The 14934-nt window shown below is 34.6% G+C and overlaps 1 protein-coding gene across 1 annotated transcript in view; it reads right to left on the bottom strand.

Annotated features, from left to right (window-relative positions):
* KCNQ3 (potassium voltage-gated channel subfamily Q member 3) overlaps positions 1-14934 on the bottom strand; it is a 446114-nt gene that overhangs the window by 12798 nt on the left and 418382 nt on the right. The window contains exons 10-14 of the mRNA XM_051971104.1: positions 12940-13142; positions 10105-10207; positions 6876-7007; positions 2574-2672; positions 1545-1629 (exon numbers count right to left, since the gene is read on the bottom strand). Of these exons, the coding sequence (XP_051827064.1) occupies positions 1545-1629; positions 2574-2672; positions 6876-7007; positions 10105-10207; positions 12940-13142 (622 nt within the window). The remainder of the gene's footprint in view (positions 1-1544; positions 1630-2573; positions 2673-6875; positions 7008-10104; positions 10208-12939; positions 13143-14934) is intronic.

A 14934-nucleotide genomic window follows, 5' to 3' on the forward strand; every position in this document is an offset into this window, starting at 1 on the left:
GAAATTATTGATTATTCTTACTTGGTTAATCACATTATTGGCCAGGGATGGCAGAGTTGCTGTGCCTTAAATATAATGGGCTATTACTTGATACAGTTAGCATTGTGGCTGATTTATCCTAAGTGCTTTCCAGACAAATTTCCATGAGGCAAAGTCTGTCTTCATGAGACTCTACATTGTTGGTCAAAGATATTGAAAACAGCAGCAAGAAAGATCTTGAGAAAAAATATGATTATTTAATATTAAGTATAGTATAAAGAACTGATATATATAGAGGCAGGAAATTTCATAAGTATAACAAAGCAGTGCTAATTGATATTTGCTTTTAAAAAATGAAATTTTATTATTTTACAATTAAAAGAGTTAGCAAGATAAAGACGATAGGAGCCAACCTCATTGTAGGAAAAACCTGGGTTCTGTTTTACCTATTTTACCCTGAGCCTGTCATTTAACACCCATATAGTATCCAAGAAACTCTCTAGATCTGTAAGTTACAGAATAATTTATCAGCACTATGAAGTGAAATTTCTTGATTGGAAGTTCCATATACCAATGACATCATCTTTCCAAACAAAATTAAAATAATCAGCTAAGTATGATTTGTATGGCCCTATCTTAATGATCATGTATTTTAATTAGAACATTATGATATAAAAATGGGTAGTGTTAAACTGTTTTATAGTCCTTGAAAACAGGTTGAATTTTTAAAAATATGTTAAACATTTATTCTATATTTTCTTCCAAGTTCTCCCTTCCCACCCTTTTTAAAAGTGTAATTTGAGCTGAACTTTCAAAAATGCCCATGTTATACAAATAAATTATAAAAAGAGAACTCAGTTTAATGAGTCTTGTTAAAAAATTTCCCAATTTCTAAATAAGTAGAGTCAGACTTAATGATGATTTATGCATTCAAATATATCTTATTCTCTCACTACAAGATTCAAAGGCATGAAACCAGGATTATGAGAGGTCTTGGATTTTGACTTAAGACATGAGAAGCAGTTTAGTGTAGATGATGTAGCAGCATTGGACTCAAAATTCAGGAAATCTAAGTTCAAATCTTTCCTCAGAAATGCAATATCTGTATTATTATTGTTGCTCAATTGTTTTGCTCATATCCAACTTTTCATGACCCCTTTTGAGTTTTTCTTGGCAAAGATAGTGCAGTTGTTCGCCATGTTCTTTTAAAGCTTATTTTATAAATGAGGAAACCTAGGCAAACACATTTAAGTGACTTGTCCAGGGTCACATAATTACCAAATATTTCAAGCTGGATTTGATCTCAGGCTTTTTTGACTCCAGGCCAGAACTCTATCCACTGTATAACTTAGTTACCTTTAATATTTGTATGGCCATGGGCAAGTCAGTCTGTTTCAGCCTTAGTTATTTCTTCTATAAAGTTGAATTCAGATTGCTGATTTCAACTCTAAATCTATGATCTTATGATTCCCATGTCCGTTGGAATAATATTATGTTCAGAAGGTATGATTATATGAGACAATGAAATAGAAACATTTCTTTAATGCCATAAATTCAGAACCCACCTGTCTTTCAACTTTGACGAATTTCCCCATCATGCTTTGGTCTTCAATTTCTGATGAGGATGCTTTGGCTACATACGGATCATTTCTAGGAAAGAATCAAGAGTCCCATGAGAGCATTGCATCCCCTTCCATTCTGTGATGTTATCTATATATTTAGCAGCACAGGGGACCTAATATCATCATAGCTACTTCTGCAAATTATGTGGATAGATAATTTCCCTAAGATACTCAGGAGACTCAATCAGTCAATTTGAGTTAGGGAAAATTTTACATTCGCCTGTCCTCAATTTGACTTTGAAACTAGTGGATAGAAATTGTATGCTTTACTGAAAGATGATGACAACTGAAGCAAAAATGGGCAACAAATGAATCATTTTTACTGTGTGTGTGTGTGTGTGTGTGTGTGTGTGTGTGTGTGTGTGTGTGTGAGATTTGTGTCAACATTTAAGGTCACAAGGTAGAAAGAGTTTATGATTTAGACTGTGAGTATACTGCTAATTCTGACTCTATTAATCCTATAATTTTAGAAAAAACGTAGGGACAGATCATGTAAAAATTTCTCAGGTGAAAAAAGATCACAAGTGGTAAAAGTTTAATAAGCCCTGGCCTAGGTGATGTAATATTCATTTTCAAAATGAGAAAAATAATGTTAGAATGAAATACATGTCCAGTCAGGAAGTATTAGAAAGTTTTCAAATTGAGGCTCTTCTCACCAAAAGCTACCTCTTAAAAATTATACTTTCAAACAAGTATGCTATATGAAAACCTTCATTTATTTTAAATAAAAATCACTTTGCAAAAGAAGTTGCCATAAGAGTTCTTTAAATACAATCCCTCCTTTTGCATTTAAGAAAGAATTTCCATTTCCAAGGACCCAGGTATTACTTTTACTTATTTTTATTCATTCTCCTTAATCACTTCTGGGGAACAGTGAATCTCTATAGCCTCAGTGAATAAAGTTGAGATTAAGGGTTGCTCATGGAATGCTGAGTCTGGTGACTATGGGTCAGGCTACTTCTAGAAGCAAACCTTGGAGACTGCTGGGAAGGATAGGTAAAAGCTCCTCCTCGTTGGGATTTCTTGTGTTTTGGAGTAGATGGAGGTCCAGGGGTGAAGATCATATCTACTCTGAAAGAGAGAGAGAGAAAAATAGAAAATACTACTCCAAAGAATTTCCTTGAGACATTGGACCACTCATCATACAAAATAAAGCAAAGACTGAGGATGTACATGCAGGATTATTTATAACCCCAATACATCATCCATTTAGGCTAGGCAAAAATAGCTTCTTATTATTATAGAGAACATTGTGGGCAGAGTCAGAGACAGGGAGATAGATGCATCTTATTATTTCTCTTAGCAACCCTAATATATTAAACTCTAAGTCTAACTTGTCTTTGGCTTTCCTTCCCCAAAGACATCTAGTTAAAGGAGATTTTTACTGCCAACTCTAAAGGACCTGTTTTTAGCACCATGAATCTTTTTTAGTTCCCTAGGCTTTTGCTGGTCATTAGAATGATGGATCTGACAATATTCTGCCGGCATAACGCTTTCATTTCCTGCAACCTGCACCATTTCATGATCCTCATTCAGTGGAGCAGAAATGAAAACTCTTCGATCTCTGCTTCATAATCCTGTGTGGGCAGAAGGATAGAAGTCCATGCTGTCCCCAGCCTCATTAAGATGGTACACTAAGAAATTGTCTCTGAGTTTATAAGTTTCTATGCAATGACCTCCTTTTGTCATTTTCTAGAAAACACAGCTGATTTTGCAATGTAGTAAGAATGTAAGATTCTTGAGGGTGGGAACTATTTCTTAAGTATTCCTAGATTCTAATGTGAGGCTTTGCTCTTAGTAGGCAAATAAAAATATTTGTGCAATTAAAAATGTGCATTTTCACAACTTGAGTTTGGCCTAAGAAAACCCATAAAATGCAGTAGAGTGATAGTCAGGCACCAGTGTATTCTTTTCTCCCTTCCCCAATACTTCATTCACATAGAAACATTTCCATTCATTAATATTAAAAGCAGGAGAGGATAATATTTGACTCAAAATCATTATATTTGATGGGCATTGAAAGAAACTTTAAGGGCTTATCTTACATATTGAATCAAATGCTTTTTAGAAAACAGCCAGCAAATGATAAATTCAGTGGGATGCTAAATTCCCTACATCTTTTAGTCAAATTTGTGATGGTAAAGAGAGTCTATTGTACATTATCTTTGTGAAAACTTTCTTCTGGCTTCCGGAAGAAGCACTAACCTCCCAGGCGTGTTGTGAAGTTCAAATGAGATAACATATGTAAAGTTCTTTGCAAACCTTAAAGTATTGTAACAATCTTATATAAAATCTTACTGGCAAGACTAAAGGATAAATGTCAGAAAGCTCTGCTACTTCACTGAGGTCTTTTATTTCTATAATTTAATTGGGAATATATTGGGAATAACTTCCCAATAGTTGCCTTCAAATACAATTAGATCATTAAGATGGAAATTTTTTATAGGTAGGGAAGTAGGCATACAGATTTGGAATTATTGATAATTACTTGGTTACTTTTTTGGGGTGATATCAGACAGAGGTCTCAAAATTTGATCAGTGGACTGAATGAGGATCACAAAATTCTTGAGTGTGGCCCCTGGAAGTTCCCTATACCAGTGAAATTAAAAATCTGTTTCTTATTTTTTAACTCTTTTTGGTGGTGGTGGGGGCAATAAAATAAATTAAGATTTTCTCCATACTCTTGTTATCTTTCCCTACTTCATTTACATTGAGAGTTGAATCCCATAAGGTTAGAAGCTCTTGAAGGAAAATTAGTTTTTGCTCTTTCTTTGTACATTAATGTATTGAATACTTATATACGTGTGTGTGTGTGTGTGTGTGTGTGTGTGTGTGTGTGTGTGTGTATTTGGTCTTGTTCAGAATATCATTAAAGAAATATAGGAGCAAAAATAAGGGTTTGTCATATATAAACAATAATAATGTTAGGATGCAGATTAGCTTAATGCATGGAGCATTGGATATGGAGTCAAATATGGCCTTAGATAAATCTTAATCTCTCCTGGCTTTAGTTTTCTCATCTGTAAGATGTAAATAATAATAGCACTAACCTCCCAGGCTTGTTGTGAAGCTCAAATGAGATAACATATGTAAAATTCTTTGCAAACCTTAAAGTATTGTAACAATCTTATATAGAATTTTATTGGCAAGACTAAAGGATAAATGTCAGAAAGCTCTGCTACTTCACTGAGGTCTTTTATCTCTATAATTTAATATTTTATTTTCCCCAATTACATGTAAAACCAATTTTAACATTTATTTTTTTAAACTTGCTCCCATGCTTTTAAAATAACCCCGTATTTTTAAATAGCCTTTTATTTTTTCCTCAATTATATGTAGACAATGTTTACATCATTTATAGAAGATTTAGAGTTCCAAATTTTTATTCCTCTAGCTCTCTATCCCTCCCTTTCTTTTTGCTATTCCTATAATAGCAGACAATTCTATATAGGTTATACATATGCTAAAATATTTCCATATTAGTCACAGTTGTGAAAAAAGAAATAGATCAATAGAAAAAAGACAAAAAAGAATAATGTAAGTGAAAATTTGAAGTATGCTTCAAACTGCATTCAGAATTCTTCAGCTTTTTATCTGAATGTAGATAGTATGAGTCCTTTGCACTTGTCTTGGATCATTGTATTGCTGAGAAGAGCTGAGTCATTCATAATTGACTATCATACAATGTTGCTGATACTGTATAACGTTTTTGTTCTGCTCATTTTACTTTGCACCAGTTTGTACAATTTTTCTAGGTTTTTCTGAAATCTTCCTGTTCATAATTCCCTATTACATAATAATATTATATTATATTTATATATCACAACCTGTGCATTGATTCCCCTACTAATGGGCATGACCTCCATTTCTAATATTTTGTCACCACAAAAAGGCTTCTATAAATATTTTTATACCATTTTTAATGATTTCTTTGGAATACAGACCTAATAGTGGTATTACTAGATCAAAGGGTATATATAGTTTTATAGCTTTTGGGCATATTTCCAAATTGCTCTCCAGAATGATTAAATCATTTCACAACTCCACCAACAATACATTAGGGTCCCAGACTTCCCACATCCCCTCAAACATACAACATTTTCTTTTTTTCTGTCATATTAATCAATCTGATAGGTGTGAGGTAGTACCTCAGAGTTGTTTTAATTTGCATTTCTCTAAGCAGTATGATGAGAATTTTTTTTTTTATATGACTACACACAGTATGGTTGAATCAGTATACCATTTCAACTGGAGACTTCTTAATATTAAGAGAAATTAAGGCAGGTCCTCAAGACTTTAAATGGACTCCCTCTGAGGAACTGAAGGAATGACACAGAAAAAAAGTAACACAGTCAGGCAGGCATAAATGGACTGTTATCTGCATTGTTGGAGAGAATACCCACAAATAGGTAGGATACAGTTATAACTTTGCATTAAAGAGGGTACCTTCCACTTCTCTATGTGCCCTCTTTCCCCTTCTTCAGATTCTCATCAACAAAAAACCACCATCCATAGAGATAATATTTTAAATAATAAGAGTAGTAACTAAAGATTGGTTTTAATGTAAACCCAAATGAAAAAAATACAATACAAATGTTTATTAAGTACCTACATAATCAACAACTGTACAGGTATTTCTTACTTCAAGAAATTTTCATTCAACTTCCCTTATAATCATGATATTATCCATCATCAATAACAATTTTAAAAGACCAGCAAAGGAGATCTTCATTTGCCCATTTAACAGAAGAGTAAAGCAAGGTTTGAATGACTCACCTAAATTCACGAAGCAGCCAGGAATCCAACCTAGTCTAGAATCCATATCTTTTGAACCTCAGTCCAGGATCACATCACAGGATTAACTTACTTAATTCATCAAATTCTATATAACATCTATTCTATAACTGACATATAAAACCTCCAAAAAGGGTAAGTGCAGTCCAGGTATGGTGCAGTATGCCTTTGATCTCTGCTATCACAGGGAACTGGGTTGGTGGATCACTTGAGCTCAGGAGTTCTGAGATACAGGAGAGCTAATAATTTGGTCCTCATATTAAATGTGGAAAGAAGGAGGGATGAACGGGAGGTAGAGAGGGAGGGAAGGAGATCAAAAAGGCAAAGAGAAGCTTGATAAATCATCAAGGGGAGTTTTCTCTTCTTAGTCCTTACATTTCTTGTGTCCCATGGCAATTTCTGCCCTTCCATTCATTTGAAATTCTTGTAAACAGTTCTGGTAACACTTAGCTGCTTCTAATTCTGACATGTTTTTCTTACCTTGTCTGAAGATACTTTATCCTGGAAAGCATGTCCAGATGTCCTGCAGAATACTGTTCAATAACATCCTTTACGTCATAAGGCCTCAATGTCTCCTTGAATTTTTTTTTGTAGAGACGAAATTGTAGTATTCTAAATATGAAAAGGAGAGTGGAGCATACTTTTAGTTCCTACTCCGAGAGAGGCCAAGGCTGATAGATTACTTGAACTCAGTAGTTCTAAGCTGCAAGAAGGCAAATTTCAATTCATTGTCCATCATAAATAAGTGCAGTGTCATATGATGATTCCTAAGGAGTTGGGGCCCATCAGGCTTCCTAAGAAGGGATGAACCAGCACAAGTTAGAAATAAAGTGGATCAAAATTCTTGTGTGGAAGAAAGGAAGGAAGGAAGGAAGGAAGGAAGGAAAGAAGAAAGGAAGGAAGGAAGGAGAGAGGTAGAAGAAGTTGGAGAGGAATTTAAATGAAAAGAGGGATGGGAGAGAGAGGGAAAGGGATGACAGAGAAAAGAAGAGGAGCGATAAAGAGAGACACACAAAAAGAAGAGATAGAAGGAGTTGGTGAGGAAGATAAGTGAGAAAGAGGGAGGGGAGAGAGAGAGAGAGAGAGAAAGGGAGAAGGAATGAGAGAAGAAGGGGAGGGAGAGAGAGGGAGAAGAGAAAAAAAAGAGAGAAGAAGAGGCAACACAAAGAGTGGGGAGGGAAGAGGAAATGAGAGAACAGAGATAGGGGAAAGGGAAGAGAGAAAGCAGAATCAGAGAAAGAGAAGTAAGTTCAAGGAAGCAGGATAAAAGATAGTACCAAAAGCCTTCTCTCAGGCAAGAAAGCCAGCATCAGGAGTTCATTGGAGTCGATGCAAAAAGGCTTGAAAAAGTGGATTGTTCAGTTTCCAACATGAACATTTACATCAGGAAATTCACCAAATGTATAGGTCAGGGTTTGTTTTATTGTTTTGAAGATTGTTTAGACTTAAGAAGTAATAGAGAAAATGTGAATGATGAAAATTAAATGGAAATGTGGGTTCTGTATGCCTTCCTTAACCCCACCCGTTTCCCAGCTTTTCATGTTTATTGCATGTGAGAGCAAAAATCACATCATCTCTCGAGCCTTTAGTTCCCTCATCTATCAAATGGAGAGTAGGGGGTATTGAACTATCTTAGTTTTAGTTTGTGGGCAACAAGAGAATATTCCTTTCATCATGCATAGGAAGGAGCAGAATATGTCCCATGACCAACTATTAGGAAACAAATCTTTGTGGGGTGTAGAGAGGAAAGTGTTTTATAGCATGGTTCTGAAGTAATGTCTGATTGCAGAAAACTACAGATATATGTCTCACTCCTGTCTGCATTGGGGTATAGTGAAGTAAGCCCTCGCCACTTAGCTCATATCTTAAGCTCATCCTTTACTAGCTGAATGTCTTTAAGAAAGTCTCTGTACATTATTTTCATTATTTATAAAATGGGATTCTAAAAAAATTTGTCCAACCTATTTCTTGGGACTGTTTTGAAAACAAATTTAATAACAGATCCATTTTTAATATATCATCAGATAAACCAACCTTTATACTGCGTTGATGTGGCAAATGAATTTTAATAAAGAGAATTTTTGCAAATCAAGTCCTAACTTCAGAGAGATTTTAATCTTTATTTCTTATGGTTTTTAGTTTGACAGGAAGTGCTAATGCTGCAATATTAAAATTATCTACCATGATTCATCTTTGTAGAGATATTTAATAATCTGTACATCAGAATTTCTATGAAATACAGGATAAAATTATTTCATGTACTCCATTTCTAAAGAAATGCTTGGTGATGAAAATGATCATATCTTTGTTGATAAGTCTTAGAAAGTTCAGAGAATTTGGGAGCTGGATGACTTTTAAAACAAGGAGGCCTGCTTTCACTTTGCTTCTGAATTATTAAGTAAATATAAATAGACAGATTAGACTCTTATGTTCTAGTCTAGACAAAACCCTGTGCTTGATTGTCTTATTTAAAAAAGAGAGAGAGGGAGGAAAACAGACACTAGAATAGTGGAGGAGAGAAAGGACCTTCTTCACTGACTTGTTAAGGTCAACCCAAAGTCAATCTTTGCCTTCTTTTCAATCAGAAGAGTTATTTTATGTGGAGAACACTGCTAGAAAGTACATGGAAGCTATTCTGTGTTTTTTAGAAGAAAAAACCATTGGGAATCACTTGTTACTATATAAATCACTTTTTCATGTAATACTGATAGAAGCTCTCATCTGAAAAAAATATAAAGCACTTTGCAAACCTCAAATTTTTATATAAATGCTAATTAATGTTGCTGTAGTTATCAGTTCTGGGTACCACATTTTAAGAAAATTTTTTACAGAATGGACCGTGTCCAGAGGAAGGAGATGAAAAATGCACTTGAAAATATCATGTAAAAATGTAGTGAAGCAACTGGGGAGCTGGAGAAGATTTATTTAAGGGGGCAAGATTGCTGTATGTAAATATTTGAAAGGTTGATATGTGGAAGAGATGTTAATCATGTTCAGTCTTCCTTTTAGGGAAAAAAAAATTACTATGTGACCAATGGATAGAAGTTTCAGGGAGTTAAATGTCAGTTCAGCATAAAAAATAACTTAACAATTAGAGCTCTTCAGTAATGGAATAAGTCAACTTGAACTGAAAGTACCCATCACTGACAGTTTTCCTACGAGGGTGAAGAATCCCATAAGCATACTTTAGAAGGACTCATTCATAGATAGTTGATTCATAGATGACTTCTTATTTTCCTTCTATGTTAACATTCTACAACTGTGACTTAGAGTAATATTCTGTATGATAAACCTTTTAAATTTTATTCCTATTAAGTAAGGGTGGGACAAACTAAGTGGATAGAATGCCAGTTTTTGGAGTCAGGAAAATCTGAGTTCAAATCTGGCCTCAGATACTGTGTCATCCTAGGTAAGTCACTTAGTCCTTTTTGCCTCAGTTTTCTCTTCTGTAAAATGAGCTTGAAAAAAACATGGCAACCACTCCACTATCTTTGCCAAGGAAATCCCAAATAGGGTCACAAAGTGTCAGATGTGACTGAAAATGATAACAACAAAAATTAAAGATGATTCTTACCTGACCTCAAAAGTCAACCAAATGCCAACATTTCCCTAACTACTTAAGGGAAAATTTGCCTTCGAATGGAAGCAGTTTCTGGTTGTTTTCATTTGATTGCATGGAAGCAAAAAGGACACACAATAAAAGCAATACCTGACTGCTCGGATAGCCGACTTGAGTGTGGGGATCATGTCTTCTATGAGGAATTCATTACTGTAACCCCGTTCTTCAGTCATGGGTTCTCCTGTCCCAGCATCTAGGAATTAGGATACAAAAACTTAGCAGCCTGGAGAGGCAGCATGGTATACTAGACTTGGAGTTAGAACGATAAACTCAAATCCTATCTCAAATACTAACTGTGGGATCCTGGGGAAATTATTTAACATATTTGTGATTCAGTTTCCTTATTTAGTAAAATGAGGAGTTTGGCCTCTATGGCCTTTCAATTCTATGATTATTTTAAAAAGAATTTCAATTAATTAAAGCTAAAAATGCTTAGAATTCAGAATTGTGTGGAAATTTTCAGTTGGAAGATTTGGGCTTGGCTATTGCCTTTGCCATTTATTTACTATAAGACTTTAGGTATCTAATTTAACTTGTCTGTGCTTCAAGTTCTTCATCTGTAAAATGGGGATAACTGCTTACTTCATGGGCTTGTTGCAAAGCTCAAATAAGATAAATTTATGAAACACTTTGATGTTACAGAAGTAGAACTCAAACTATTTGTTGTACTTGTATGTCCTGTAATACTCCATAAGGGCAAAGGCCAGGGCTTAGAAGACCATAGATTGAGAACCAGAAAAGATATTAATGACTGCTTATTCCAATTCCCCTCATTTTTGCAGATGAAAAAATGGAGGTTGAGAAGTTAAGTGAAATAATTATCCAAAGGCACACAGGAAGTAAATGGCAGAGCAAGGCTGGTTGATTCCAAATATATCCTACTGTCAAATACTGCCTCAAGCTCTTTGTCCCACTCTCCCCACAGTGCTTAGGACTGTGCTATGCTATGTACACAGGAGGTGATTAATATATGTTTATGGTGCCTAATGTTCTATTTCAATTCCTCAGTATGGCATGAAAGTGAACCAATCATTTAAGCCAATGAAGCTCAAGCTTAGGTGGGATCTTAAATTGAAAACGGTTTGAGTTTTGTGTGTTTGTCATTCAAGGACCAGGTTAGCTAAGTTTGGAAGACCTCATCCCTGGGGACTTACCATAAGTGATGACTATTATTATTATTATTATGAATTGACATAAGGAATATCTATTGAGAAATTGAAAGTTATGATTTGTGTTGATGGATAAACATATCATTGAAATCATACATTCTCTACATAGTAGAGTAAGAAATTGATTATTTATGTGTATATTCATATATATATATATATACACACATATATAGATATGTATATATGTGAACAGAAGTATGTGTTTATTCATATATAGACATACTTACATACATATGCATAAATGCATAAAATTTATGTGTGTATGTATGCGTTTATATATGTCAACTATGTATATATTTATTTATATGTGTACACTCATATATAGTTCTACTTTTACTACTAGACTGTAAGTTCCTAAGGGCACTGATCATTGTTCATCTTCAAACAGTATGATGTGCCTAGCACAGTGCTTTGTTCACAGAAGACAACTGATAAATATATATCAATTGAATTTTTGAGTCAATGCCTGTTGAGACAAGGTGGTAGACTTGGAATCAAGAAGGCCTAGGTTTGAGTTTTACTTCACTAACCCTTAACTTTTCTGAGATCTGTAAATAAGAGAGCTGAATTCAATAAGGCTACTTCCTGACCTAAATCTTAGTGGTGTCATATCCTAATAAAGCACATTCCTCAGAAAGGAAAAATAAAAATGTACAGTATTCTTATTAATATGGATCTCTCCTGGTCTTTTTATGGGATGGTTTATTGATGACTTTAAGACTCCTTTTCCAGTTTAACTGAAAATTTAGTTCTGGCAGAATGCTGCCACTAGGTATACAACATTCTGGACAAAGATTTCCTTCTCTCTCCCAATCTCCACCTGATAAATTATGGCTCTTTTTTGAGATCTTTGATGAGATATAATAATGAAACCAATAGTTGTGAGTCCAAAGAATTTCTCATATACAATAAATACATGTTATATAAAGTATTTATGTGGGGGAGGCCAACAATCATATTATAAGGGAGTAAGTGGCATACTGTATAATAATTATGATAAAATAATAGACATATCTATAGTACTTGAAAGCGTGCAAATAACTTTTTGGACATTATTTCATTTGAACCTTATAAAAACTTATGAGACAGGTACTCAGCATATCATCACCATCTTACAAAGAAACTGAGGTGAGACTTAGAGAGCTTAATCATTTGTCCAGGATCATAGAGAAAAGAAGTGTCAGAATCAGGATTTAATTAAAGCTTTTTTTTGATTTCATTCAATTATCTGTCCATGGTACCATGCTGCCTTTCCTCATCATTGTCCCCTGATGCTCGAGGCGCCTGAAAAATGAAGACGCTGTATCCTACATAGGACATAAAGTAGTAGAATCAGGACAAGTCACTGGCCATCTTTGAACCCCATTTTCTTCCTCTGTAAAAGGGGGATAAAGGTTTTATAACCAAGAAGAGTCTCAAATAAAATATTAAAAGCCTATTGGAAACTTTATAGAACTTGACAAATGTTAATTATTATTATTAAATGCAACTGCCTGATTGAAATGTATGTTTCCTGAAAAGTCTCTTAATTTTTTTGAGTGTGGGTGGAGCAGGGATTTTTCCTATCCCTATATGTATAGTGAGAATGTAAAAGATCTGGTGAAAAGGTGGTTAGTCAGGATTAGGGAAATGGACTATTTTGAAGATTCTGGGCAACTTTAAAATTACATCAATGGAACTTGAAAAGGAAATAAGCTTGGAAGGAATGGAGGAAATATGAGAGGAAGTTGAAGGAAGGAAGAGGAGCTGGAATTACCTTCAGAGCTCTGCCAAAATGCATACGCTTTCATTCGGAATGCAGTCCGAAAACGTTCCTTATTGTTCAAGCCAACATTTTTTGGCTCTTTAGAAGGACTTTCTTCTATGGCATCTACATTCAGAGGAGTAAATAGCTTTCCTTTAGTATTGGTACCACGAGGATTAGAAAGTCGAACCCGATCCAAGAGACCCAGCTTTTGGCTACAAAATAAGCAAAAGTGAACAATTTTCCTCCTTCAATGCAGGCTCTTAACATTGCATGTTTATCCTTGTTATGCACCTATACTATAAAATCCCCTTACATATCCCCAGGAGAAAGGAGAAATGTGCTTTGTGAAGAATCTGAGAACTAAAGAGGGACAACCCTAGGTATAATATATTAAGTATTTTGAGGGTGAATGGATTTTAAAACAGATGATTATATTGACTGGAATATTATACAGTTATATTTAATGTGGGAGATCTGCTTTTGAAGTCAGGGTTCCAAATATTCTAGTTCTGTGCTTGTTGATAAGATATATTCACAGCTTTCAAAGGGCATCTCTTTTTGTCAATACCATGGACTTCTTCACAGAAAATACAAATGGCTACCATTAGAAATATTCTTCCTCCCACCTTATCATTTTTTGGTAACTTGATAGGATTCAATTTAACAAGGATTGATTAAGCTCCTACTATATTCCAGGCACTATGATAAGCAGATAGATAGATACTGGAGAGACAAAGATAAAAATGAAACTGTCCCTTCCCTCAAGGAGCTCACATTTAATAGTGGTTGGGAGTTGGTAGGAAATAATATTTATATAGATAAGTAAATACAAATGCTTATATACATACATATATATACATGAAATGAAAAATAATTTTGGTGATTAAGAGGGAGTTATTATTATATGGTTATAGATTACATTCAAAACAAATTCCAATATACAGTTAACATCTTTGTGGGATGAAGTGGGATCAAATACCAACTGAAGTAAAAAGAAATAATGGGACAATTGAAATGCCTCCTGAAATAGGAAAGATCCTTATTCAATTGTCTCAAAATGCATGATGGGTACCTGTATGTCAATTGTATTCATTACCATTTACTAAATGTTAGGTGACATTAGGAAGACTACTGTCTATCCATTATCCACTCATATTTTCTTAAGATGGATAGTTAATTTAAAATGGAATAATTTAGGATAGATATCCAGATACTATAGAGTCCAGTTTTTCTTGGTATCATTTTTTCCTCATGCATGCTAGAGTTTGTGAAGCACCTTTCTCAAAATAACACTGTGATGTAGGTAGGGCAAGTATTATTTCTCTATTTGACTGAAGTAGAAGCAGAGGCTTTGGGAAATCAGAGAGAATTTGCCCATAATCAAATGGCTATCAAATATCAGAAGTTAGATTTGAACCCAGCATTCAATTTCATTACAATATTCTGCTTCACCAGGGATGAGAGTTCATTGGATAATATTTCTCCAAGGAAACTCATTCAGTGCCCTGTATTTTACTGTGCATCTTTTCCCTGAAGGCAAGGACTTGTGTCATATTTGTTTATGTATATCTTTTAGAGGCAGCTAGTGGTGCAGTGGATATAGCACTGAGACTGGAATTTCCTTCCCAAGAAGCCCTGCATTAAAATCTGGCTTCAGATTTTATGTGTGAGCTGTGTTTTCCTGAGCAAGTCACTTAACCCCTGTTTTCTTCCATTTACTCAACTGTAAAAATCAGGAAAATAGCAATCATAGAGATGCTGAGAGAATAAAATGAGATCATTTTTGTAAAGCACAAAGATCAGTCCCTGGTATATAGTAAGCATTATTATAAGTGCTTATTCTTTTCCTCTTTTCCCTTCCCTGCTCTGCATTATCCAACCTTAGCACATTTCTCTTGAGAGAATCATAGTGTCATGTTAAACTCTCTCGATTTTGAGTCAGATAGATTGAACTCCTATTATAAATCTTGCCCTTATCAATTAAATGACTTTGGACAAGTAACT

This window comes from Antechinus flavipes, chromosome 1 (genome assembly GCF_016432865.1).
Source record: "Antechinus flavipes isolate AdamAnt ecotype Samford, QLD, Australia chromosome 1, AdamAnt_v2, whole genome shotgun sequence".
NCBI lineage: Eukaryota > Metazoa > Chordata > Mammalia > Dasyuromorphia > Dasyuridae > Antechinus > Antechinus flavipes.